Consider the following 24932-nt stretch of genomic DNA (forward strand, 5'->3'; position numbering starts at 1 on the left):
AGCGAGAATAAAAGGGTTTAGGTAACGAATATGTATAGGCGTTAATTGAATATTCATTTGTTTTATTGTATAAATGTGAGATGGTTCGTCACTTCGGGCATGCACACTTGTGGAGGAGCGATCCCCCATGCATCTGCGCGCAATAAACATACCTACTTTATAACTTTCGAGTTATAGAGTTTAATTCCGTACGTCATGTCTAGTTCAGATAAAACAATATCCCTTGGTCAGCAGGGCTGTGGGGGATATTGGCAGAAAAACTGAGATAAAATACACTCTGTAGTAGTTCTACTACTAATGTAAATCTGTGTGTTTTTCCATGACAGTGACTTGTTATGGGATATGCAGATGAAACTCTGCATTGACAATGAAGTACAAGGAATAAGGTTGGTCAAGTGCCTCCTACCATAGTCAATGGCAAGACTGGGTTGGCCTCTTGTGTTTGCCACCAAGAAGAATCTTGAGCTCCACTGTTGGCTGCAACCCAGTAGGTGTTGAGTGGTGGGAACATATGCCATGCCAGACCTTGATGTGAGGAATGGCCCCCTCTGTTATAAGAGGGTCATCCAGGAAGAAAGAACATAAGATGGCTCATTGAGGCACTGATTTGGAAATTGGAAACCACCTGGCCGACCATGAGGCCAGATGAGTAACAGAGGAGGTAGGAAAGGAAGAGTTATCCTTAATACCAGACGATAAAATCCAAACTGTAAGTACAGATCAGGAGCCAAACTATTCTAAAGAAAACTTAAAGGTAATTCAGGACATGAATGATAAAATAAAAATAAATAAGTGGACTTATTTAAGGGATGGTTGTATAGTGGAACCATCCAATTTAATATGGACCACAGCCCTATTATTAATAAGAAGCATTGGGGAGCTGATACTTTATATAAAAGTCTAAATCAGAAATTGATAGGGCGAAACTTGTATACTGTAATAAAACAGGTGACTCAGCAATGTGAAATGTGTTTACGCAATAATTCCAATACAGCAAATAAAATAAAACTAGGGAACATTAGTAGAGGAAATGTTCCAGGGCAACATTGGCAGATCGATTTCTCGGAACTTCCTTGAAAAGGGGGGTATCGATATTTATTGGTACTAACAGATACCTTTTCAGGTTGGCCAGAAGCCTTCCCCTGCAGAACTGCTAAAGCCCGGGAAGTGACCAAAATACTACTCCAAGAGATAATACCTAGGTTTGGAGTCCCAGCGGTAATGTCCTCAGATAGAGGACCACATTTTGTGTCCAAAATAGTACAACAGATCAGCCACCATCTAGGAATAGATTGGCAATTACATACCCCATACCAACCACAATTGAGTGGCCAGGTGGAAAAGATGAATTATCTAATCAAACAACAGATTGTCAAGTTAGGTCAAGAAACAAATCTAACTTGGCCCCAGTCTTTGCCATTAGCTCTTACACGAATTCGAACTAGACCGAGAGCAAAAGAGGGGCTTAGCCCATTTGAAATTTTATATGGACGACCCTATGGGGTACAAAAGGGGACGTCTTCACAGATTGGTGAAGAAACAATGACTTCCTATATGGTGGCACTAAACAAACAATTAATAAGAATTGAGAAGCATGTGATGGGAACACGCAGTAGGAGTCTGGATGGACCTGTTCACGATATACAACCAGGGGACTATGTATACGTTAGAGTGTTTTATAGATAAAACCCTGGAACCACAGTGGACCGGACCTTTTCAAGTCCTACTCACCACCTACACTGCAATCAAGGTTGAGGGACAGAATTCTTGGATTCACCATACCCGGACTAAGAAAGCCCCTGCAACTTCATGGAAAGTAACCCCAGATAAAAAAGAAATGAAACTTAAATTTACTCGGACAAATGGGAACAATGTGGGTGGCAAGTAAGTGAACTTGAGAGGTTGTGGATCCACCATACGGGAAGGGCACCACAACAAACAATATAGAACAAAAGAGTCTGGGACTGAGCCAGTGGCCAGTCTTCCCCAACTTGTTATCGGTAAGCCCCAACTCAAACAAAGATATTTTGGTTAAAACAGATTTTATATGTATATATGAGGAACGTTTAGATTCTTAAAATGATCAATAGTGGGTTTAAATCATTTGTGGTTTTTTGTACCCTCTCTCTTGCCTACAACCAAGAGCCTGATAACTGGCCTTGGAATCATGCCCAGAAAAAAAACACTGGAATAATGGGAAAGGTGGACTCAAAGACGAAACTAGCTATGGTGGTTTTTTCTGAAAATGAGGTGTACCAAAGGAATCAATGGGATCGGGAGGATGTACACAAAGTCGACCGATTATGGGGAAAATTAGGAGATAGGATAAAAGTAGGGTGTCAAACATATAATGAAAAGGATAACACCAAGATTTCAGGAGACACCCTGATTAATGTCAGAAAGGTAGATAAGGAATTTACCCTTCTAAATACAACCATGTGCTTTAATTCACGGGAATCACAGGATGCAATTTTAGTTACTCAGCCCCAGTAGTGTCTCATCAATTCTTAAAATCCAACTTTACCCTATCACAGATGATAATTCCTACCTCCATAGGACTAAATATAAGTAGTATAAAAGAACTATTAAAACATGCAGATTTACAACATATACTGGAAGAAACCAAAGAAAAGGGACACGAAACTCTTCTTATGATCCATCATGATGTAGAGGGGATCAAGAAAGTTTTAAAAAAGGTAGAACAGGTTGGAAACCATAATTGGTGGGATACTCTCTTTGGCTGGTCACCTTCTGCAACAGGAATTCTTAACACTATGGTACACCCCATTGTGATCTTATTGATCAGTTTAGGAATTTCCTTAATACTAACCATTATGTTATATTTGTGGGTTTGGAGAATGTTTAAAAGGGTAACACTTATGTATGATGCTTTATATCATTCGGGAAGACTGCTTAAGTAAAAGAATTTACTTAGTTTGATAGAAAAGGGGGGATTGATATGGAGAAATAGTGTGAAATGGGGACAATGGACATCGATTGTGATTGTATGTGTCTGCTCAAGGAATGTGGGTATGGTGACTGGTCATGGGTGTGGTGTCTGGTCACATAGCCACACAGCTTTGAGGAGACGCCTACCCTTCTTCCTCTAACAAAGGGGCTATTTATAAAAAGGATAAGAAAAGGATGAGAGACATTCCAATGTTATCTAGAGGGAGGGAGTGCTAAGTCTTCTTGCTGGAGAAGATCAGATGGTCACAAGGACATGAATCACCTACAAACCTGCAAGACCACCACATTCCAGGCAAAGGACTGATAAGCTAATTAACATACGAAGCGGGGTTTAGGTAACGAATATGTATAGGTGTTAATTGAATATTCATTTGTTTTATTGTATAAATGTGAGATGGTTCGTCACTTCGGGCATGCACACTTGTGGAGGAGCGATCCCCCGTGCATCTGCGCGCAATAAACATACCTACTTTATAACTTTCGAGTTATAGAGTCTAATTCCATACGTCATGCCTAGTTCAGATAAAACAATATCCCTTGGTCAGCAGGGCTGTGGGGGATATTGGCAGAAAAACTGAGATAAAATACACTCTGTAGTAGTTCTACTACTAATGTAAATCTGTGTGTTTTTCCATGACAGTGACTTGTTATGGGATGTGCAGATGAAACTGCATTGACAATGAAGTACAAGGAATAAGGTTGGTCAAGTGCCTCCTACCATAGTCAATGGCAAGACTGGGTTGGCCTCTGTGTTTGCCACCAAGAAGAATCTTGAGCTCCACTGTTGGCTGCAACCCAGTAGGTGTTGAGTGGTGGGAACATATGCCATGCCAGACCTTGATGTGAGGAATGGCCCCCTCTGTTATAAGAGTATCATCCAGGAAGGAAGAACATAATAAGACCCATTGGGGCACTGACTCATAGTATAAATATTTAGACTGACAAAATTGTAGGGAGAACATGAATCAAACTGGGACAATGGGAAAAGGAAATTATCCAGGGCAATAGTGACAAATTGATTTCTCAGAACTCCCAAGAAAAGGGGGTTTCAATACCTGCTGGTCATGACAGATGCCTTTTCAGGGTGGCCTGAAGCACTCCCTTGCCGAACCAATAAATCTAAAGAAATAACCAAAGTACTATTATAAGTAATAGTACCGAGATTTGGGGTTCCAGCAGTAATCTCTTCAGACAGGGGCTCACACTTTTGTGCACAAGTCATACAAGTAATAAGTAAAACATTAAAAATCAATTGGCAACTGCATACACCCTACAGATCCCAAGCAAGTGAGCAAGTAGAGAAAAATGAACCATCTTATTAGACAACAAATTGCCAAAATATGCCAAGAAACAAATTTTTATTGGTATCAAGCCTTACCTATTGCTCTAATCAGACTGAGGGTCAAACCAAGATCAAAGAGTAGCTGAGCCCATCTGAAATCTTGTATGGCAGACCCTATGTGATACAAGTTATAAATAGCGAAGCTCTAGATCAAATAGGTAACCAGTACGTAACTGTAGGGAAACAATTAAATAATCTGACTATAAACTACATCTGATTAGTCCTGGTGATTGGGTATATGTTAAGAATTTTTCAGGGAACCCTCTGCAAGAAAAGTGAGACAGACCCTTCCAGGTGTTACTGACTACATTCACAGCAGTATGGATAAAAGAACAACCCACTTGGAGTCACTACTCCCGAGTCAAGAAAACTCCTGAGAAAACTCCTGAGAAACCATGGACTTCTAAATGAGGAGGAGCACATGCTCTCAAGCTTTCTCAATGCTGATTCTTGGACTTTTGATAAGTATAACTTCATCTCAAGCTCCCATTTTAGAATGGCCATGGTCTGATGCACAAATTATCGAATCACTTCCATGGGTTGGCACACTGCTCTGGATGAACCTAGAGCCTAACCCAGGTCTAGCCGTTTAAGTTTTATCTAACAACAAATCATATACGCAACAAGACTGGAATAAGACTCAGAATTCATTAAAGGTGTTAATATAATAGGACAAGAGACAAAACAAGTCAAGCTAATAACACCTATGAAAAACCGGTCACTTACATTTAGTCATATGGAAGATATAGACAATAATGTTTGGCAAAAAAAAAAAAAGGAAGGACCAGTTTCTTGCCTATGGGATAGTGTTAAAAAGGATAAAAGAAACAAAGCCCAGTGCGACCTTAAACTATTGTTAGATCAATCAGCTTCAATTATGTGTTTATGGGCTAGCAAAGACAGAAGTGCTTCTGAAATGTTTATCATTAAGCTTGAAGAAAGTCCTACTACTAAGCTACCTATTAAAACAGCTGTCTAACCATTTATTGGGACAACTGATGCACCTACAACTCATTATACGAGATGTGAAAATATCCGTAATCTAACCTTCATGTAATTAGACAATCAAATGAGCAAAAACTACTATTAGATCCTACCTATTCACTAAAAAGAGTTCAGATAAATGTCCAGACAAATACATCTCACATACAAAAGGGTTGCCAACCCTATATACAACAAAGTCTTAAAGAATGGATTGGCACAGAATTGGGTGTGTTAAATACCATAGACCAAGAAGTATTAGTCAACAAACTGCTGTCACTTCTGACCTGAGAAAGCTTAAAGTTCCCTTGAGATCATCTATGCTCACGTTAGCAGAAACTCAATCATTGGCAATCAGATTATTAACATTAGTAGCTAATCACACAGCTGAAGATCTCAGAAAAATTATCTACTATACTGGGGGCATTAGCAAATAGGTTGCACTTTCCATCCAATGTATCCAAACTCAGCAGTGGGTACAATCCATAGCCACAGGAATACTGAGGGAAGGAACATCAGCAATACTATCTCAAAAAATAAGGGAAATAATAGCCAAAACCAGCCTCACCACTCAGTTTGAAAAAGATCACCAGGCTTGGTGGCAACTAGTAAACTTCACCTACAACCCACAACATGAACAAATTGAAGCATATGTGCTCACAATTAGTGCAGCAAAAGAACAATCTTTCCTGTTTTGACACCAAAAAGTCATTGTCAGACCCATGGACCATAATGTTTGGGCAAGTTATGATCAGACCAAAGGCAAATGGCAGTCGGTTAGCATTGAGGCATGTATCCCCAGAGAACAACTGGGATACATCTGTGAAAATGCAGTAATAGATAGAGAATGAAGATCTACGCCTAGATATTGAAAAAGGTACGTGTACTTTTGAAATGTTTCCACATATTGAAGCCCAAACACAAGTGTGTTTTACATAGGAAATGGATGTACATGCATTTGAATTTCTTGTGTTAACATTAATATTGATAATTGTCATGAAATAGCGAATGGTACCAATTTTTGTGTGTGTAGTTTTACTAGAATTATAGGCTGTGACTTTGATTATGTTGTTCCCGTAACAACTAGACAGTTAATTGAAGCTGACTATACCCTGTATCACAATGTACCTAAATAGGTATGATAGGCATGAACAATAGTCTCTTTAAAGCAATGCTCAGACACCCCGACATAAAAAAACTGGTCCAAGAAGTAAACAGAACAGCCCAATGCATGCTTTGGCAGGTAAAACATGACTCTGAAAATATAAAATCTATATTAGCCAATGCAGAGCAAGTAGGAGAACATTATTGGTGGGACATCTTCGCAGGACATTCCCCTAAAGCAACACAAGTATTCCACTATTTAATACATCCCATACTAATCACGTTGGGAGGAATGATCCTATTATCCCGCTTGAACATCTGTCTGTGGTATAAACTAAATGCCATAGTTAGAAGAACACAAATAATAAGGGCAATGATACATGTCTACCAAAGCCTTTTGTCTTTGAAACTTGACAAAAGAATTAGTAAGTCTTAAGAAAAGGGGGGAATAAAACAGAACAAGGTCTTAAAAAAAAAAAGATTAGTCAGGATGAGTTTGGTACAGTGCTCTGGGTGATGTTCTGTTTGTGTTGGGAAAGGAATGTACTCTGAATAATTAGAAAAAATAAGGTGGGCACCTGAAGGAGATAAGGAGACCATCACATCAAGTCAGGAAATTGTTGAACAAAGAAAATTGAAAGGTCTATTCCACCTAGATCCCACCTATTATAAATGGAATGATAGGATGTCAAAATCAAATGAATATGTATGGAAAGATGTTTTAACCTCTCACTAAAAACTGTATAAAATAGGTACCTAACTTTTCACTGAAAACTTTGGAGCTAGTTTGTCTGGTGCGAATCAGCTAGCTCCCCAACGTTGCACAAAAGAAATACCTTTGCTGCTTAAAGACAAAATTGGTCTCTGAGCAGTTACTCTGTGCTGTTTTGGCATCACTAACACCCTCCCAGTTTATATAGTGAGCATGACATCCCATGGTATGGAATACCTCTTTGGCAAGTTCAGGCCAGCTGACCTGGCTGTGTCCCCTCCCAATTTCCTGTGCCTCTCCAGTCCTCTTGCTGGCAAGGCCTGAGAAACTAAAAAGTCCCTGACAGCACTGTTCCCACATCAAATCCAAAACACAGCACTGCACAAGCCACCGAGAAGAAAATTAACTTGATCCCAGCTGAAACCAAGACAGTATCCACTCCTTATTCCATGACATTTACATCATGCTACATTTTCCAATACGTAATCACCTTTCCTGTTTTTTAGCGTGAATGCACAGATATTGTTCCCTTAGTCTATGGAGCATCCCTTTAAAGTCCGTTGAGTTCATTTAGTCCATGACGTTGGGCTCCATCTGTTATAACAGTCTTTCAAGGCAGGAAAGATGGTACAAGGTGATGGATTGTTGCATCTGGAAGTCAGTTTAGATTCTATCATGGCTGCACTGATCTGGTTTCACCAAAGTCATTCTTTGTTGGTGTGGCAGTTCAAAAGGAGTCAGGTTCAGATCTTTAAATCCAGACTGGTAGAGATGGGTGCCACAAGGCACCCAGTGTAATAATAGGCATATAGAAGTGACAATATACAACATTATGTAACAATTAATATCACGCAACTCAATTCATTAGTTATTTTCACCCAAAACCAAATCCCCTTGAGGCACACGTTGAACTTTCCCATCCTCCTGCATTACCCACCAAGTACATCCAGGCCCTTGAGCAAAAGCAATCCCACAAATGGGTTTGCCTTTGCCTGGAGCAGGATTGATCCAGACTGCTTTCCCAAGCATAATTTGAAGGTGCACTACAGGAGATTTATCCCCTTCTACTGTACGCAAAAGCTTTGATTGGGCAGGACCAACTCGGCTAGCAGATCCTCTGGTGTTGACTAACCAGGTGGCCTTTGCTAAATGTGTATCCCAATGTTACAAAGTCCCACCACCCAATGCTTTCAGTGTAGTCTTTAACAGTCCATTACATCGTTCAGTTTTCCCAGAGGCTGGTGCAAGATACGGAATGTGATGTTCAGGAGTGATTGGTACTGAAGCTCCTTCTGACGCCCCGGTTGCTGGTGCATGGCTGGATGTTTAAAGGGAGGGCTTCCTCTACACATTATGCAACTGCCACTGAATGCCATGCTCTTTGGCCCAAATGTCTATGAGGTTGTTTCGGAAATGAGTTCTGTTGTCTGATTCAATTCTTTCTGGGGCGCCATGTCGCCACAAGACTTGTCTTTTATGGCCCAGGATAGTGTTTTGGGCAGTGGCATGGGGCACAGGGTATGTTTCCAGCCATTCGGTCATTGCTTACACCATTGAAAGCACATGACACTTTCCTTGGTGGGTCTATGAGAGTGTAATATAGTCGATCTGCCAAGCCTCCCCATATTTATATTTCAGCCATCGTCCTCCATAGCAAATAGGCTTTAACTGCTTGGCTTGCTTAATTGCAGCACGTTTCACATTTGTGCATCACCTGTGCAATACTGTCCATGGTTAAGTCCACCCCTTGATCCCGGGCCCATCTATATGTTTCATCTCTTCCTTGATGGCCTGAAGTGTCATGGGCCCACCGAGCTATGAATAATTCAACTTTATGTTGCCAATCCAGATCTACCTGAGCCACTTCAGTCTTGGCTGCTTGATCTGCCCTGCTGGCTGTTTAGATGTTCTTCAGTGGCCTGACACTTGGGTACACGAGCATCTACATGACATACTTTTACAACCAGGTTCTCCACCTGACCAGCGATATCTTGCCATAATGCAGCAGCCCAGATGGGTTTACCTCTGCGTTGCCAATTACTCTGCTTCCATTGCCATAACCACCCCCACAGGGCACTGGCCACCATCCATGAGTCAGCATAGAGGTAAAGTATCGGCCACTTTTCTCGTTCAGCAACATCTCAAGCCAGCTGGATAGCTTTCACTTCTGCAAACTGTCTCGATTCACCTTGTCCTTCAGCAGTTTATGCGACTTGTCGTAGGGGACTCCATACAGCTGCCTTCCACCTCCGATGCTTTCCTATAATATGGCAGGACCCATCAGAAAACAAGGCATATTGCTTCTCATGTTCCGACAGTTCATTATACAATGGGGCTTCTTCAGAACGTCATCTCTTCCTCTGGTGACATCCTAAAATCTTTACCTTCTGGCCAGTCCATAATCATTTCCAAGATTCCTGGATGATTAGGATTTTCTATTTGAGCTTGTTGTATAATCAGCGTGACCCACTTATACCACGTAGCATCAGTTGCGTAATGTGGAGAGGAAACCCTCCCTTTAAACATCCAGCCCAGCACTGGTAACCTGGGCGTCAGAAGGAGCTGCGCTTCGGTACCAATCACTCCTGAAGCAGCTCGAACCCCTTCATAAGCTGCCAATATGTCTTTTTCATTTGGAGTATAGCAGGCCTCTGATCCTCAGTATCCCCAACTCCAAAAGCCTAAGGGTCGACATTGAGACTCCCCTGGTGCTTTCTGCCAGAGGGTCGAGGCAGGACCATTCTCCCCAGCTGTGGTGAAGAGCACATTCTTTACATCTTGCCCAATCTGGACTGGCCCAAGGCCTACTGCTTGAAATATCTCCCATTTAATTTGTTCAAAGGCTTGTCGTTGCTCAGGGCCCCATTTGAAATCATTCTTCTTCTGGGTCACATGATAGAGAGGGCTTACAATCATATTGTAGTTTTGAATGTGCATTCTCCAAAAGCCCACAACACCTAAGAAAGCCTGAGTTTCTTTCTTATTAGTTGGTGGAGACATCGCTGTTATTTTGTTGATCACATCCACTGGGATTTCACAATGTCCATCCCTCCATTTTATTCCCAAACACTGGATTTCCTGTGTGAGTCCCTTGACTTGACTTTGTTTTATGGCATAATTGGCTTTCAGAAGGATTTGGATGATTTTCTCCCCTTTCTCAAAAACTTCTGCTGTATCGCCCCATACGATGATGTCATCAATGTATTGCAGGTGTTCTGGAGCTTCACCCTGTTCCAGTGCAGCCTGGATCAGTCCATGGCAGATGGTAGGGCTGTGTTTCCACCCCTGGGGCAGTTGATTCCAGGTGTACCAGACAGCCATCCAAGTGAAGGCAAACTGTGGCCTGCACTCCGTAGACAAAGGGATTGAGAAAAATGCATTTGTGATATCAGTGGTGGCATACCACTTGGCTCCCTTTGATTCCAGTTCATATTGAAGTTCTAGCTTGTCTGGTACGGCAGCACTCAATGGTGGCACGACTTCATCAGACCATGACAGCCCACTGTTAGTCTCCGTTCTCCATTAGACTTTCACACTGGCCATATGTGGCTATTAAAGGGTGAATGGGTCCTGCTGATCTCTCCTTGGCTCTGTAGTCATCGAATCAGCTTATGGATGGGAACCAGGGAGTCTCAGTTGGTGCGGTATTGCTGCAGGTGCACTGTTGTGGTAGCAATCGGCACCTGTTGTCCTTTGACTTTCAGTAACCCCACCACAGAAGGGTCTTCCAAAAGGCAAAGTAGACAGCTGCTTAATTTCCTCCGTTTCCAAGACAGCTATACTGAGAGCCCACCCGTACCCTTTCGGATCCTTGAAATACCCTCTCCTAAGATAGTCTATGCCAAGGATACACAGAGCCTCTGGGCCAGTCACAATGGGAAGTTTTTGCCGCTCATTCCCAGTCAAGCTTATTTCAGCTTCCAATACAGTTAGCTGTTGAGATCCCCCTGTCACTCCAGAAATACTAATGGGTTCTGCCCCCTCATAGCTTGATGGCAGTAGAGTACACTGTGCACCAGTAGCTACTGGAGCTTTATATTCCTGTGGGTCTGATGTGCCAGGCCATCGGATCCACAGTCAAATAAACCTGGTTATCCCTGTCCTCCACCTGACTGGAGGCAGGGTCCCTCTAATCCTGGTCATAGGGTTCCCCACCAGGACAGCAAGTGGTGTAAAACAGATGTAGTGTGGAGTAGTTCTGCTCACTTATGTCTTGCCAGAATGGATCAGAATTCCTTTTCACAGGATTGTAAGCAACGTCAGCCCCTATCACTCTGTCTGGAAAACTGCCCTCTGGAGACTGGAGCAGCAACTTTCCTGGAAGACTATTTGTGATCTTTTTTCCTTGTAATTCACGTTCCCGTGCCTCCAGGGCCGAGGTAGGTTTTCCATCCCATGTCCTCATGTCTTCTCTGTGGTCCCACAGGTAAAACCATAGGATATGCTGTGGTGTGTAACTCCTATATTCTCCCTCCCAAACAGAAGGGCGTCTATGGTTGGTAGCTGAAATGCGGCTCTGTACAGGTGGAGAGTAGGATATATCCTCGTCTAATTGCTGGACCAGCCTCTCCACAGCTGACATGATGGAGGTGGAGATGCTATCTTCATAGTCCCAGAGATGGCGAACACCTACATCCACCATTGGTGGTGCATCGCCTCTCCAGCTCATTATTGCCAATGAGTTGCCATATGATGATGGTGCGCTCTGTACCAATTTCCACCACATGGGTTGTGTGCATAGGACTTCATCAGGATCCATGGGTGACTGGATTATCTGGGTCATAATAAAAGATCTCTTTCACAGCTAATTCCCTCAAGTACTGTATACCTTTCTCTATTGCAGTCCACTTGCCTGGGCGACATGTAATATCCTCCTTGAAGGGATACCTTTCCTTAACGCTTGACAGGAGTCTCCTCCAGAGGCTGAGGACTTGTGTTCCTTTTCCAATTGCCTTGTCAATGCCCATTTCTTTAGAAAGTGATCCCAGCTGCTTGGCTTCCCTACTCTCTAATTCCACACTATTAGCCCCATTATCCCAGCATTGAAGCAGCCAGGTGACAATGTGTTCACCTGATCGACAGGCATAATCTTTCCGCATATCCCACAGTTTGTTCAGGGATAGGGATCGAGAGGTTACCTCTTGTTCAGCTTCTTCATCCCGATCCTGTGATGGCCCTGCTTCATCGTCCTTTACTAAACAAGCTGCTTTCCATTTCCAGTTTTTCTTCTTCTGTATAGGGGCCACTGATACTGACATGGGTTGGTCCTCTGCATCACTCAGTGTGGGGGCCAAGTTAGCTACAGTGCCCACCACAGGGGCTGGAGCAGCTGTTGTTTCTGCCACGGAGGCTAGAGTAGTTACAATTAGTCACATAATTCTCCACTAGGTCCAGGAGGTGAAAACCACATTCAGTATTCCTAGCAATAGGGTCAAGACCTGCACTACAGTGCTTCCAATGGACCAAAGGTATTCAGAATTTCCAAAAATCCTAAACGCTTCAGTAATTAGCCCTGGGGAGAAGGGGAAGGTGTAAGCCCAACCATAGTCTGACTCTCTGGGAAATCAAAGCCAAATGTGCAGTTGTTGGCATTCCCCACCAGTGACCACGTGGCACACAGGGGCAACAATACCACTGTGTACACAGAGCAGATTAGTTTTATGACCAGAGTCCATCATATCATAAACCATTACTATATAGTATAATACTATAACTTTAGCCAAGGACCCAATGATAACAAACAGCACAACAGGGAACACATACTGCAAGTAAAGTAAATAATGCAACCCTGAGACAATGGTCAGCAACTTTAAGAGGTGAGAAATCAGCATTGTGGCCAATGATTATTAATCCAATCAAATGAATAACAATTTCATTCTAACACAGTCTGGTTGTTGGATCTGTCATTATCTCAGCCCTTTAAGCCCCACTTTGGGTGCCACAAGGGACTGTTGTGGTTTAACCCCATCCGGTAACTAAGTATCACGTAGCCGCTCGCTCACTATCCCCTTCAGCCAGAGGGGTGGGGAGGAGAATCAAAAAGGAATGTAAAAGTCAAGGCTTGAGATAAGAACAATTTAACAATTGGGATAAAATAAAATCAACAGAAAATTAATAACAATAACAGTTATAATGAAAAGGAAGGAGAAGGGGAGAGGAATGAAATCCAATGGGAAGGGAGAAAAGAAAACTAGTGATGCACAATACAATTGCTCACTACCCGCTGACTGATGCCCAGACAGTCCCTGAGAACAATCGGCCACCCTGGCTAACACCTCCCAGTTTATATACTGAGTATGATGTCCCATGGTATGGAATACATCTTTGGCTAGTTCAGGTCAGCTGACCTGGCTGTGTCCCCTCCCAATTTCCTGTGCCCCTCCAGCCCTCCCACAGCAAGGCCCAAGAAACCAAAAAGTCCCTGACCACACTGTTCCCACACCAAATCCAAAATACAGTATTGCAGTAGCCACCAAGAAGAATATTAACTCAATCCCACCCAAATGAGGACAATGTTACCCAAATTTCATTTTTACCATGTTCTGTTACTTGTACCCAAATTTAGCCAGTTTCCATAGTTCGACAGCTTGATCATTTTAAAAACTTATTTGTCATGTTTAAAAATATGATTCATGGTAGCCTTACATTATACACAAGACCAAGCAATACATGTTTTATAAAATGGTTTAATGGATGCATGCATGTCTGACACAGTGATAATAAATTTACTGAATTCTAATTATTCACTGTTGTAAACATTTTACAAAAGTATTGTGATTTACCTGGATGGATATACAGTCATTGATGGAAGAATTATTTATTCTGAAGCAGTGGCACATTAAAGAATAAAGCTGACAAGATCCCTTCTGCATATTCTTTTGACATGATTCCAGCAAAAGAAACAGCATGGTATAAAAAGTATACAGGAAAGATTTTTCTTACTATAACCGTCAAACTCTGGCAATTGTAAATACAAGTTTAAGTGGTTGAAACAAAGTCATAATAATTGTAACCAGTCAGAAATTACAGTAAGAAATGTTATCCAGTTACATGTAGCTGTCAAAACAATGCATTTTTTTCCTTGTCAGTTGAGAATTCTTTTCCAACAAGACAGAAAAACTTTGGCAATTGCAGGTGTTGAAAATAATTTTCAAAGTTCAAGACAGTCACAGCATTTTCCGTGTAGAAGGTAAACTGTACACCAAGGCTCAGAGGCTGTAAAAACTGGTTCCAAGTGGAAAAAAGTGCAAATATCCTGCACAGATAATTTAAAAGCTGCTGGTACAATCATTCACTAACAGAATCTTTGTGGGTTTTTTTCACAGTTCACACATCACTGAGAACGTGACAGGGTGTGCTATTTTTGGCAAGAGCAAAAAAAAAAGTGATACTTGTGTGAGTTGACATGTTAGACATGCTGGATCCATGCAGAATTCAGGTAGAGGGCTGCTACCTGATGTTATTAGACACTGAATACTGATTTTGTTTTTGTTGAAGCAGTTCTGTAATAGCCAACAGCTTCTTAAGAACATGCTGTAGAAAAAAAACAAAAACACCCCCCCGTACAACCCTACATTAGCAACTAGAAAAAAAACCAACCCCATCTTGCTTGAGAAGCATCTTCAACATTAACCTACCAGACTTAGAATTAGGTAATTTAAAATATATTTAACTCCCCCCAACCCCACCCCCTCCAGCTCCAATTTCCTAATCACTAAGACATTACTTCAAAAGGTAACTGTAAAACAGCAATATGAAATCTATCTGCACCCACAGAGACCCATTAAGTTTTGCCAACTTAACCTGAGAGTTTCAAAATGAGAGGTCTCCTATCTGTTAAAAACAATCTTTAAACCAAAAATCCATTCTCAGGTATTTTACCCATCTAAAAGTGCAGAATTGGGTCAAGAAAATGAAAAGAGTCTGGTGACAAAAAAGAAGGTGATAATACAATTCACTTCTGCACAGGCAGAACTACCCTCTTCTAACTTTCTGAAAACCTGGCCATTAAACTAAACCAAATACAACTGAATATACAAATAAAACAGGCTGAGAAATTGTATTGCTAATGCACTTTCAGGAATTCAATCATTTTTTCATTATAGAACTATGTTCAACTACAACAGGGTGATCCTGAACCATTAGGGCACTTAGAGGAAGAAAATGGGAAAAAAAAATCAAGAGTTTTCTTTATGGAAACCCATGAGGAGAAACTACTCCTGTGCAATAGAAAAAGTGTATTGAGGAAACAGTATCACATCTGTAATCATTAAGTACTTCAGATACAGGCCTTGTGAAAAAAATTATATCCCTTATCTGTAGGCAACACATATTTAGTACTGAAAACTTCCACTAACCTGCCTTGCCAGTCTAACCATCATTTTTGCTTTGTCAAGACTAGCAGTAGCTGTAAGTGAATGATGAACTTGAACACGACTGATTTTTTTTCCCTCATATGCCACTGAGGAGGTAAATTGTATTAGTTTGTAGTGGGTTTGCATGGCAAGGTTTTGGTAGCATGGAAGATATAGGGGTGGCTTCTGTGACAAGATGCCAGAAGTTTCCCCCATGTCCAACAGAGGCAATGACAGCCAGCTCCAAGACAGACCTGCCACTGGCCAAGGCTGAGCTAATCAGTGACAGTGGTAGCGCCTCTGTGATAACATGTTTAAGAAGGGGGGGAAAAAAAATCTGTGAAAAAAAACTGAGGCAGAGAAGAGTGAGACTATGTGAGAGCAACAACTCTGCTTGCAGACACCAAGGTCAGTGAAGGAGGAGGAGGAGGAGGTGCTCCAGGTGCAGGAGCAGATTCCCCTTGCGGCTTGTGGTGAAGACCATGGTGAAGCAGGCTGTCCCCCTGCAGCCCATGGAGTTTAACAGTGGAGCAGATATCCACCTGCAGCCTGTGGAGGACCCCATGCCAGACCATGTGGATGCTCGGAGGAGGCTGTGACCCCATGGAGAGCCCGCCCTGAAGCAGGTTTTCTGGCAGGACCTGTGGACCCCAGGAGACCCACAGTGGAGCAGCCCATTCCTGAAAGACTGCAACCCGTGGAAGGGATCCATGCTGGAGCAGTGTGTGAAGAACTGCAGCCTGTGGGAAGGACTCACATTGGAGAAGTTCATGGAGAACTGTCTCTCATGGGAGGGACCCCACACTGGAGCAGGGGAAGTGTGTGAGCAGCAGAAACAATGTGTGATGAACTGACTACAGCCCCCATTCCCTGTTCCCCTGTGCCACTCGGGGGGAGGAGGTAGAGAAATCAGGAATTAAGTTAAGCCCGGGAAGAATGGAGGGGTGGGGAAAGGTGTTTTTTACAGATTTGAATGGTAATAAATTGAACTAATTTTCCTCAAGTCAAGTCTGTTTTGCCCGTGACAGTAACTGCTTAGTGATCTTTCTGTCCTTATCTCAACCCATAAGTCTTTTGTTATATTTTCTCTCCCCTGTCTGGTTGAGAAGGGGAGTGACAGAGCGGCTTTGGTGGGCACCTGGCATTCAGTCAGCATCAAACCACCACATAGTTATTAAACTGGATTAGTTTTGAACTGCTATAATGAAAAATTATCTCATTTTTAATTCCTTGAGCTTTCTTCTACCAAAGATGACTAAATACAAATATATTTTCACTTCACCTTTTGCAAAATCACCATAAGAGTTCCCAGTAATTCCCTTATTTAAAAACATTACTTCTGAAAAATGCATTATTTGAGTAACATCTCCTGCCAGGAGAAAGAAATATAGATTTATCATCTACCCAGGCTTAAATTAAGGCCCTCAAAAAGTCAGGATATAGGAATCCCAGTCTTTAAACAATGAGAATAATAAGAAATATGATTTCAAAAAGTTATTTGAAACAATTAAAAACTATTTTAAAAACTACCTCTTTGAAAATGAGTCATTAAATAGTTTCAGCTCACACTGATTAAATTTTAGGAAGACCATCTCTAAACAAAAAGGCTTTCTATAGTACAACTGCCCCATCCCCAAATCATTAGCACTAAAAACGGACAGCACAGCACAGTATACTGTTCAAGCATATCAAAACACATTACTGTGCACTAAATAGAATTGCTGACTTGAAGTTCATCATAATTAGTAACCATAGGCAAGTATATTACTTTTGTAGTATTTTGAGACAATGCATGAAGTCATGTGATTTTTTTCCTCTTTAAAAAATAAGTTTTCATAAAAGCTGTATAGAAGTTCAGTAGTTGGAACAGAACACTCATTTGTAGTGTTTGCTAGAGAAGTTTGTCATGTTTGTTTAAAAAATGTAATAAATCAGGAAGCAGAAAAGAAGTAGTGATAGAAAGCTAAGGAAAGTAAATTTAGTTATTTAGCTCTCAATTAGAAGAACTAGATCTTAAAACTAGAGCCTGTCAGGAGACAGTAATTTCTTGGATTTAGGCTTCCTCTAGAAACTAAAAACTTCACCTGGAAACTAAACAAAAAAAAGTGCAAAAAACCAAACCAAACTACCCAAACCCAAACAAACAAACCAACCCGCTGCTTGAAAACATCTTTGGTTTCGTTGTATAAATATTTAGTTCATAGTTTTGAGTTTCTTTACCTTTACAATTAGCAACCTCCTGATGAAATGCACATATTATTTATTACTCATACTGCTGGACAGAAAAATTACAAAAGAATCATGGTATTAAGCAATAACTCAAGACATGCTATCTGTACCTGTGATTTTTGTTAACCATTGTAGTTTACCTGCATTACACCTCGCTCATTACTGAGTGTCCGAAGTTCATCTGAATGTGCCACACACATCTCATGCAAGGCTGCCAGATAACGAGATAAGTCGGTTCTAGAGTGCTCTGTAGTGTCTGGAAGCTCAGGAACATTCTTTAACAAAAATTATGAGAGTAGACTTAAAATGGTGAGTACCCAGGCATATAAGAAAATTAAATTACAGTTCTACAGACCCACTAACAGCTGTTTTGATACTGCAAGCAAGTACTGCAATGTTTTTCTTCACAATTAAGTCTTCTGTCCGTGTTATCTAATACAAATTATATATTTCCTCCTCTCCACAAGCATCTATTTTATGAAGATATTTTAATTATGGTTATACATTTCACATGGAGAGATTACTAAATATACAGCAATTCCTATTCCTACTAGGAGGGTTCTACTAAAAGGTTTGATGTTGTTATGCTACCTCTGAGCTGGTCAGAAAGATACTGAGAAAAGAGATTCATGTTATATCCTCTCCCCAAATGAGGGAGATCCATACATTAGGGTTTGTTTTTTGTGTTGTTTTTTTTAAAATTTAAATCAGACAATAGCAGCAGCAAAAATGGACACCAAAAAATGCTCAAACTATCAAGTCAGTAAATCCACTAACAAAATAATGTAATTAAAGCAGTAGATTAATCAGTTATTTTAAAACCCAACAGTTTTCTGAGTCCTCATGCATAATCTGCCATTTAAAGAAAAAAAAATATATCATAATATGCAGAAGTTGCTGCTTATCCAGAAAAAGGTGACATATGGCAATCCACCTGAATGACACACTTCAAAACACTCATTCTTATAGATTATCAAAATAGTCCAAGATGTCATCTTGGTCACTTTTAATGGATCAATTCAGGAAGCTAGACACATTTCTTTCATCTTCACTTTTAAAACAAACTCACGGTTTAAACATAGACATATATAGATACATGAGCTCCTAAATCTTGTTATAGCTATCATACACAAAACACTAACAGTTTCAAAGTGAACTGCAATTATTATTTTCTTTTAAACTACAATATCTAGAATTCATACAGTGAGACATTTGGTAATGTATAACTAAAATTGAACATAATATTTTTTAAAATTTCAATTTATTCAATCTCAGGTCAAAACCATATGACAAATTACACATACAATTTTTTTGTTTTAAATCGCTTTTTAAAAAGACTGGTATTTTTGGCCAAAAGCCCTAATCCTTGGGGAGAAGCTCAAATAGATCTCATGTCTACGACAGTACTAAATGAATAAAATGAATAATTTTGGTTTTAAACCACTTACCCCAAGTTCATCTAAGAACATGATCATGCGATGTTTGTTACTCTTGATGAATGGATTTACCCCCTCCATATATGGCTCCTAGTAATTTTTAAAAGTATTTATTAGAACAAATCAATACCAATTTAATAGTCACACCTGAAGTGAACACATTATAATCAGAGACAAATGACACTGCAAACCACAAATGTGTCATCCGGAGTGATTTTTTTTTTTCAAGTTAATTTATAATGACTGGTGTACAACCAGTCAAAGGATTACACTATTTTCTATTCCAGATGGATTCTGAAATTGTTTATATATGCATTGTGACATGAAATTTTACATTTCTGAAATACTGAAGATAGACTTCTTTTTTTTCATTGCAGCTTTATAATGGAGAAAACACTTTCAGAGGTAACATCAGGACCTAAGTGCCCTCCTTGTTCTTTCATTAATGCTTACATTCCAAGTTGAATGTCAGACAAATGGCTTTATAATGGCAGCCTGAACTTGGCTTTCTTTCATTATGCTCAAGTCAACAGATGCTATTGTTCAACCATGTTAAAACTTGGGAACCAGAACAGACCAATTGTTGCTGGCATTATTTTAGTGATGAAATAGAAACTGTATTAAAAGCTGAGGCTTTTTAGTGCAACTTATAAAACTGATTTACAAAATTACATCAAGCAATATGAAAATGAGTACAAATAAAAGGGGTGTTTCAAAATGCTGTACCAACAGAAAACACGTCTAAGGAATAAGTAGAGGAAAAGTGTGTGTGTGTGTATGTAGTGGGGGAGCCAGAGGCTGGTAGTTGTTAATTTGTTTCAGAATTAAAATACTCTATATCCAGGCTGGAAGTTTAGTCCTAATGGGTCTCAATTTGAAAGTGAATTATTACATACAGTATATAAAAGAACATGGATGTGGAATGTATTTCAAGGTTCTGTACAGAGACATGCCAATATTAATGAAAGATGTTTCCCCATTTTGACATCAAATAATCAATGTAAATGCAAAAAGGCTCTCATCATCTACTTAAAGGCAGATGATACATCCTTCTTGAGTGGATCCTTTCTAATCACAGATTTGTACTCTAGCATTTCTCAGTTGTCTTGTTGATATGGATATTCCTAAAGAAAATTTACCTATTTTACCATCACATAGATGCTTTTTATGGTGGAGAGATGGTTGCCTGCCTCTCCTCTCCCACTTCTCCAACTCCAATACCCATCTAGTTGACCAAGGGAAGCCAGTAGTTGCGGTGGGTTTGGATTTTAGCAAAGCTTTTGATATTGTCTCTCACAGTATCCTCCTGGATAAAATGCCCAGCACATGGCTAAACAAGTCCATAATGCATTGGGTGAGCAATTGGCTGATAGGTCAGGCTCAAAGGGTTATAGTAAATGGGGTTACATCAGGTTGGCAGCCAGTCACCAGTGGGGCTCCCTAGGGCTCAATTTTAGGGCCAGTGCTCTTTAATGTTTTTATAAATGATCTGGATGCAGGAAGTGAATGTACATTAAGTAAGTTTGCCAACAATACTAAACTAGGAGGAGCTGTGGACTCCCTCAAAGGTAGAGAGGCCTTACAGAGAGGTCTGGATAGACTAGAGAGCTGGGCAATCACCAACCGTATGAAATTTAACAAGTGCCAGATTTTCCACCTGGGACGGGGTAATCCTGGTTATACATACAAATTGAGGGACAAGAGGCTGGAGAGCAGCCCCATGGAAAGAGATCTGGGTGTCTGGGTTGATGGCAAGTTGAATATGAGTCAACAGTGCGCCCTGGCAGCCAAAAGGACCAACCATGTCCTCGGGTGCATCAAGCACAGCACAGCTAGGCAGTCAAGGGAGGTGACTGTCCCAATCTACACTGCACTGATGTGGCCCCATCTCAAGTACTGTGTGAAGTTTTGGGCACCTCACCATAAGGAGGACATCAAACTGTTAGGGTGTGTCCAGAGGAGGGCGACTAAGATGGTGAAAGTTCTCAGGGCAAGACTTATGATGAGCAGCTGAGGTCACTTGGTTTGTTGAGCCTGGAGAAGAGAAGGCTGAGGGGTGACCTCATTGCAGTCTACAACTTCCTCAAGGGGGGAAGCAGAGGGGGAGGAGCTGATCTCCTCTCTCTGGTGACCAGCAATAGGACACAAAGAAATGGAATGAAGCTGTGTCAGGGGAAGTCCAGCTTGGACATTAGGAAAAGGTTCTTCACTGAGAGAACAAATGTCTGAGTTTATCTGTTCTCATAGCATGAAAATATGGTTGCATCACTCTTTATAATACCTACTAGTATGGTCATTGGTTCATCAATTATTTTAACAGGTCACTGCTGTTGTTCATACTACCAGATTCAAAATCTTCATGGCATGTACTAAATCATTCACATAAGTTTCTAGATGACTCATTCTCAAATGATTGACTCCTCTTTCCAATTCAGCCAGACATTATGCTACTGCTCTAGTTTAAATCAATACCCCGTTGAGCTCCAACTGAAGAGGATAGAAGAAACTGCAGGAACAAGGCCTCCTTGCTGATAAGACACCCAGGTCACACATCAGGATTTGCACAAGAAAACAGCAACAGATTTTTGTCTGTATTAAAAAGGAACAATGAAATATATTGGAAATGCAGTTCTAGACTGTTCTGTGTAAAATTATATTCACCTTAGCTCCAAATTCAACCAGATTTGCTAAATTCTGCACAGACTTGGCAACCAGCGTCAGTGTTCTTGCAGCAGTAGGGGAAGGAGAATCTGACAGGAATACAAATTGAGAGTTATTGGCCATTTCATTTAAAACTTCCAGTAGTCACATGGAAGTTAAGTTCTTATACAATTTGTTATTTATCATGGAATTAAATACTTTGAATGCTGTAACAGAACTGCATGTGGAAAATATCTCATGATCAAGTAAACTTTTGTTGTTTTATTAATTATGTCCGCAAAAAATATTAATATGCATATCTGACTTTCTGTACTAGTGCTTACAGAACAAAGCAAAATAATGCGTTCCTCAGAAGCCTAAGGTTAACAAAAGTTTTATGAATTAAGTGAAAAGCCTTTTCACAAAAATCAAACAGCTCTGTTTAAATGATTTTTTTTATTAGAATCTAATAAAATAATTAAGTTTATCCTTTTTCTTATTTGCATATACCCATATAAGTAGGTCCTTTATTGTTATGCAAATTATAATTTAAATTATGAGTACCGGGAAAATAGACTAAACATTGCATGCAATCATGGTTTGTATTGCTATTTACTGCACAAATCAAATGCTAGAAACTTCTGGTACAATCACTTGTTGGAAAAAGTTGTTTATAACTGACTAAGAGATTAGTGTTAAGCACAGGTTTTTTTGGTTTGTTTTTAAACAGTTATGGTCAAACCTGACTTTCCACTTACAGGCCACTTAAGTATTCCAGAATTGATATGGCTATTATATAAACTCTAAATTTCACAGTGCTTCATAAGAATGCTATATACTCTTCACTGTCTATATTTGTATGTTTTGATCTTCTGTCTTTCTGCCCCCTTCCCTGATCAGCATTGCAATTAATTAAAAAATAAGTTCCAACTTTTAAGACATAGCTGGAGCTTAGACTGAGGCACTAATCATACAACTAATCTCAGTTGTTCGTAGCATCCAGTGCTTAGTACTGTACATCCCTTTGAAAAAGCGATGCTGGAAAACATTACTAGCCTTAGAATTGGGAAGGTCAGGTGAAGAGAACTGATCTAAAGTGTAATCTTTAAAAAAAAAAAACAAATAAGAAGGTTGAAACAAATGACTTTTTCAGTAAAGATTTTTGAGAACAGTTGTTGAGGTGACAGGATAGGCACATTGCTGCTGAAACTGAACTCTATACACCGAGCCTTCAGAATATTTCCCCTCCCCTTCCCTGCCCCATTACAGCAAGGAAGTATGTTAGAAGCTTTGTTCCAAAAGAGCAGCCCCCCTTTTTTTTTGTTTTTGTTTTAACAGCTCTAACAGCCCTATATAGAGTTTGCAAATTTACCTTAGCAAAAGTGAAGAATATTATTTCAACTTCTAAACAGGAATAACACTTACATACAAGCTTAAAGGGGATTATGAAAATTTATGGATAACAACTCCATTTACAGCTGTGGTCTCAATGCAGTCCCCAAGTTAGAAAATATGTCATTCACAAATCTGAAGATGTAAAAATACTAAAGAAAGGATCACCATATATGAGGTTATGGTTCTTAAATGCTTCCCCCAAAGTGTGTATGAAAATTAGTAAAGGGAGAAAGGAACTTTTGGACTGACTAAGGCCTTCTCATTTAGTATAGCTTAAAGAGAGAGGACAAAAACTTGCTACATTGTCTGAAAAGCTGTCTATAAAGGCAAAAAAGGAGAAGTTTTTTCCTCAAAGTGTTTTTGATACAAGTGATTTCTGATTTCTTCCTATTTCCAAATCAGCATTTTACAGGTAAAATTGAGAAGGTGTTAGGGAAGGAAGGAGGAAAAACAACAGCAAGTGCAAACCAAATGCCCTCTATGTTGGGATGATTTTTGCCAAAAGAAAAAAAGGAGGGGGGGAACGATGACACAAAGATGAAGTATAACATACACAAACTTTTTAAAAGTACAGAACTCAGATATCCTAATATCTTAGTACTACAGTTTTCCCACCAGTAGTTTATGCCGTTCCCTTCTTCTTCTCACAAGGATGTATTTGGTTTGTGTGGCAAGGTTTTGGTAGCAGAGGGGCTACAGGAGTGGCTTCTGTAAGAAGCTGCTAGAAGCTTCCCTTATGTCTGATGGAGCCAATGCCAGCCAGCTCCATGACAGACCCACTACTGGCCAAGACCAAGCCAATCAGCGATGGCCATAGCACCTCTGTGATAACATATTTAAGAAGGGGGAAACAAACCCCAAACACCTGCTGCAGAAGATCAGCCAAAAGAGAGGAGTGAGACTATGTGAGAGCAACAACTCTGCAGACACCAAGGTCAGTGAAGAAGGAGGGGGAGGAAGTGTTCCAGGCACCAGAGCAGAGATTCCCCCTACAGAGGTTAACAGTGGAGCAGATATCCACCTGCAGGCTGTGGAGTACCCCATACCAGAGTAGGTGGAAGCCCAAAGGAGACTGTGACCCGTGGAGAACCTGTGCTGGAGCAGGCTTCTGGCAGGACCTGTGTACCCCTGGAAAGAGAAGCCCATGCTGGAGCAGGTTTGCTGGCAGGACTTGTGACCCCATGAGGGACCCACACTGGAGCAGTTTGTGAAAAACTGCAGCCCATGGAGAAGTTAATGGAGAACTGTCTCCCATGAGAGGGACCCCATGCTAGAGCAGGTGAAGAGCGTGAGGAGTCCTCCCCCTGAGGAGGAAGGAACAGCAGAGATTACATGTGATGAACTGACTGCAACCCTCATTCCCCATCCACCCTGCATTGCTCAAGGGGGAGGAGGTAAAGAAAATGGGAGTGAAGTTGAGCCCAGAAAGAAGGGAGGGGTGGGTGGAAGGTGTTTTAAGGTTTGGGTTTTTTTCTCATTACCCTACTCTGATTTGTATGATAATAAACTAATTTCCCTGAGTTGAGTCTGTTTTCCCTGTGATGGTAATTAGTGAGTGATCTCTCCCTGTCCTTATCTCAGTCAAGGAGCCTTTCATTATATTTTCTCTCCCCTGTCTAGCTGAGGAGGGGGAGGAGAGACAGAATGGCTTTGGTGGGCACCTGGCATCCAGCCAGGGTCAATCCACCATAAAGGAATACAGCAAAACTTAAAACCTGAAATCCCATCAACACAGCCTTATGTCTAGAACAAGAGTAACACACATACTA

General features: G+C 40.7%; 2 protein-coding genes across 11 annotated transcripts in view; one reads left to right on the forward strand and one right to left on the reverse strand.

Annotated features, from left to right (window-relative positions):
- The window catches only part of LOC130142145 (uncharacterized), a 438873-nt gene that overhangs the window by 74224 nt on the left and 339717 nt on the right, over positions 1-24932 (forward strand). The gene's annotated exons all lie outside the window — the stretch shown is intronic.
- The window catches only part of LOC130142132 (ras GTPase-activating protein 1-like), an 87053-nt gene continuing 75898 nt past the window's right edge, over positions 13778-24932 (reverse strand). The window contains exons 22-25 of one of the 10 annotated variants that reach the window (XM_056323575.1): positions 21790-21878; positions 19141-19218; positions 17833-17967; positions 13778-14642 (exon numbers count right to left, since the gene is read on the reverse strand). In XM_056323575.1, the coding sequence (XP_056179550.1) occupies positions 14559-14642; positions 17833-17967; positions 19141-19218; positions 21790-21878 (386 nt within the window). In that variant the 3' untranslated portion in view covers positions 13778-14558. The other 9 variants (XR_008819301.1, XM_056323577.1, XR_008819300.1 and 6 more) reach the window with 9 other exon arrangements.

This window comes from Falco biarmicus, chromosome W, assembly GCF_023638135.1.
Source record: "Falco biarmicus isolate bFalBia1 chromosome W, bFalBia1.pri, whole genome shotgun sequence".
NCBI lineage: Eukaryota > Metazoa > Chordata > Aves > Falconiformes > Falconidae > Falco > Falco biarmicus.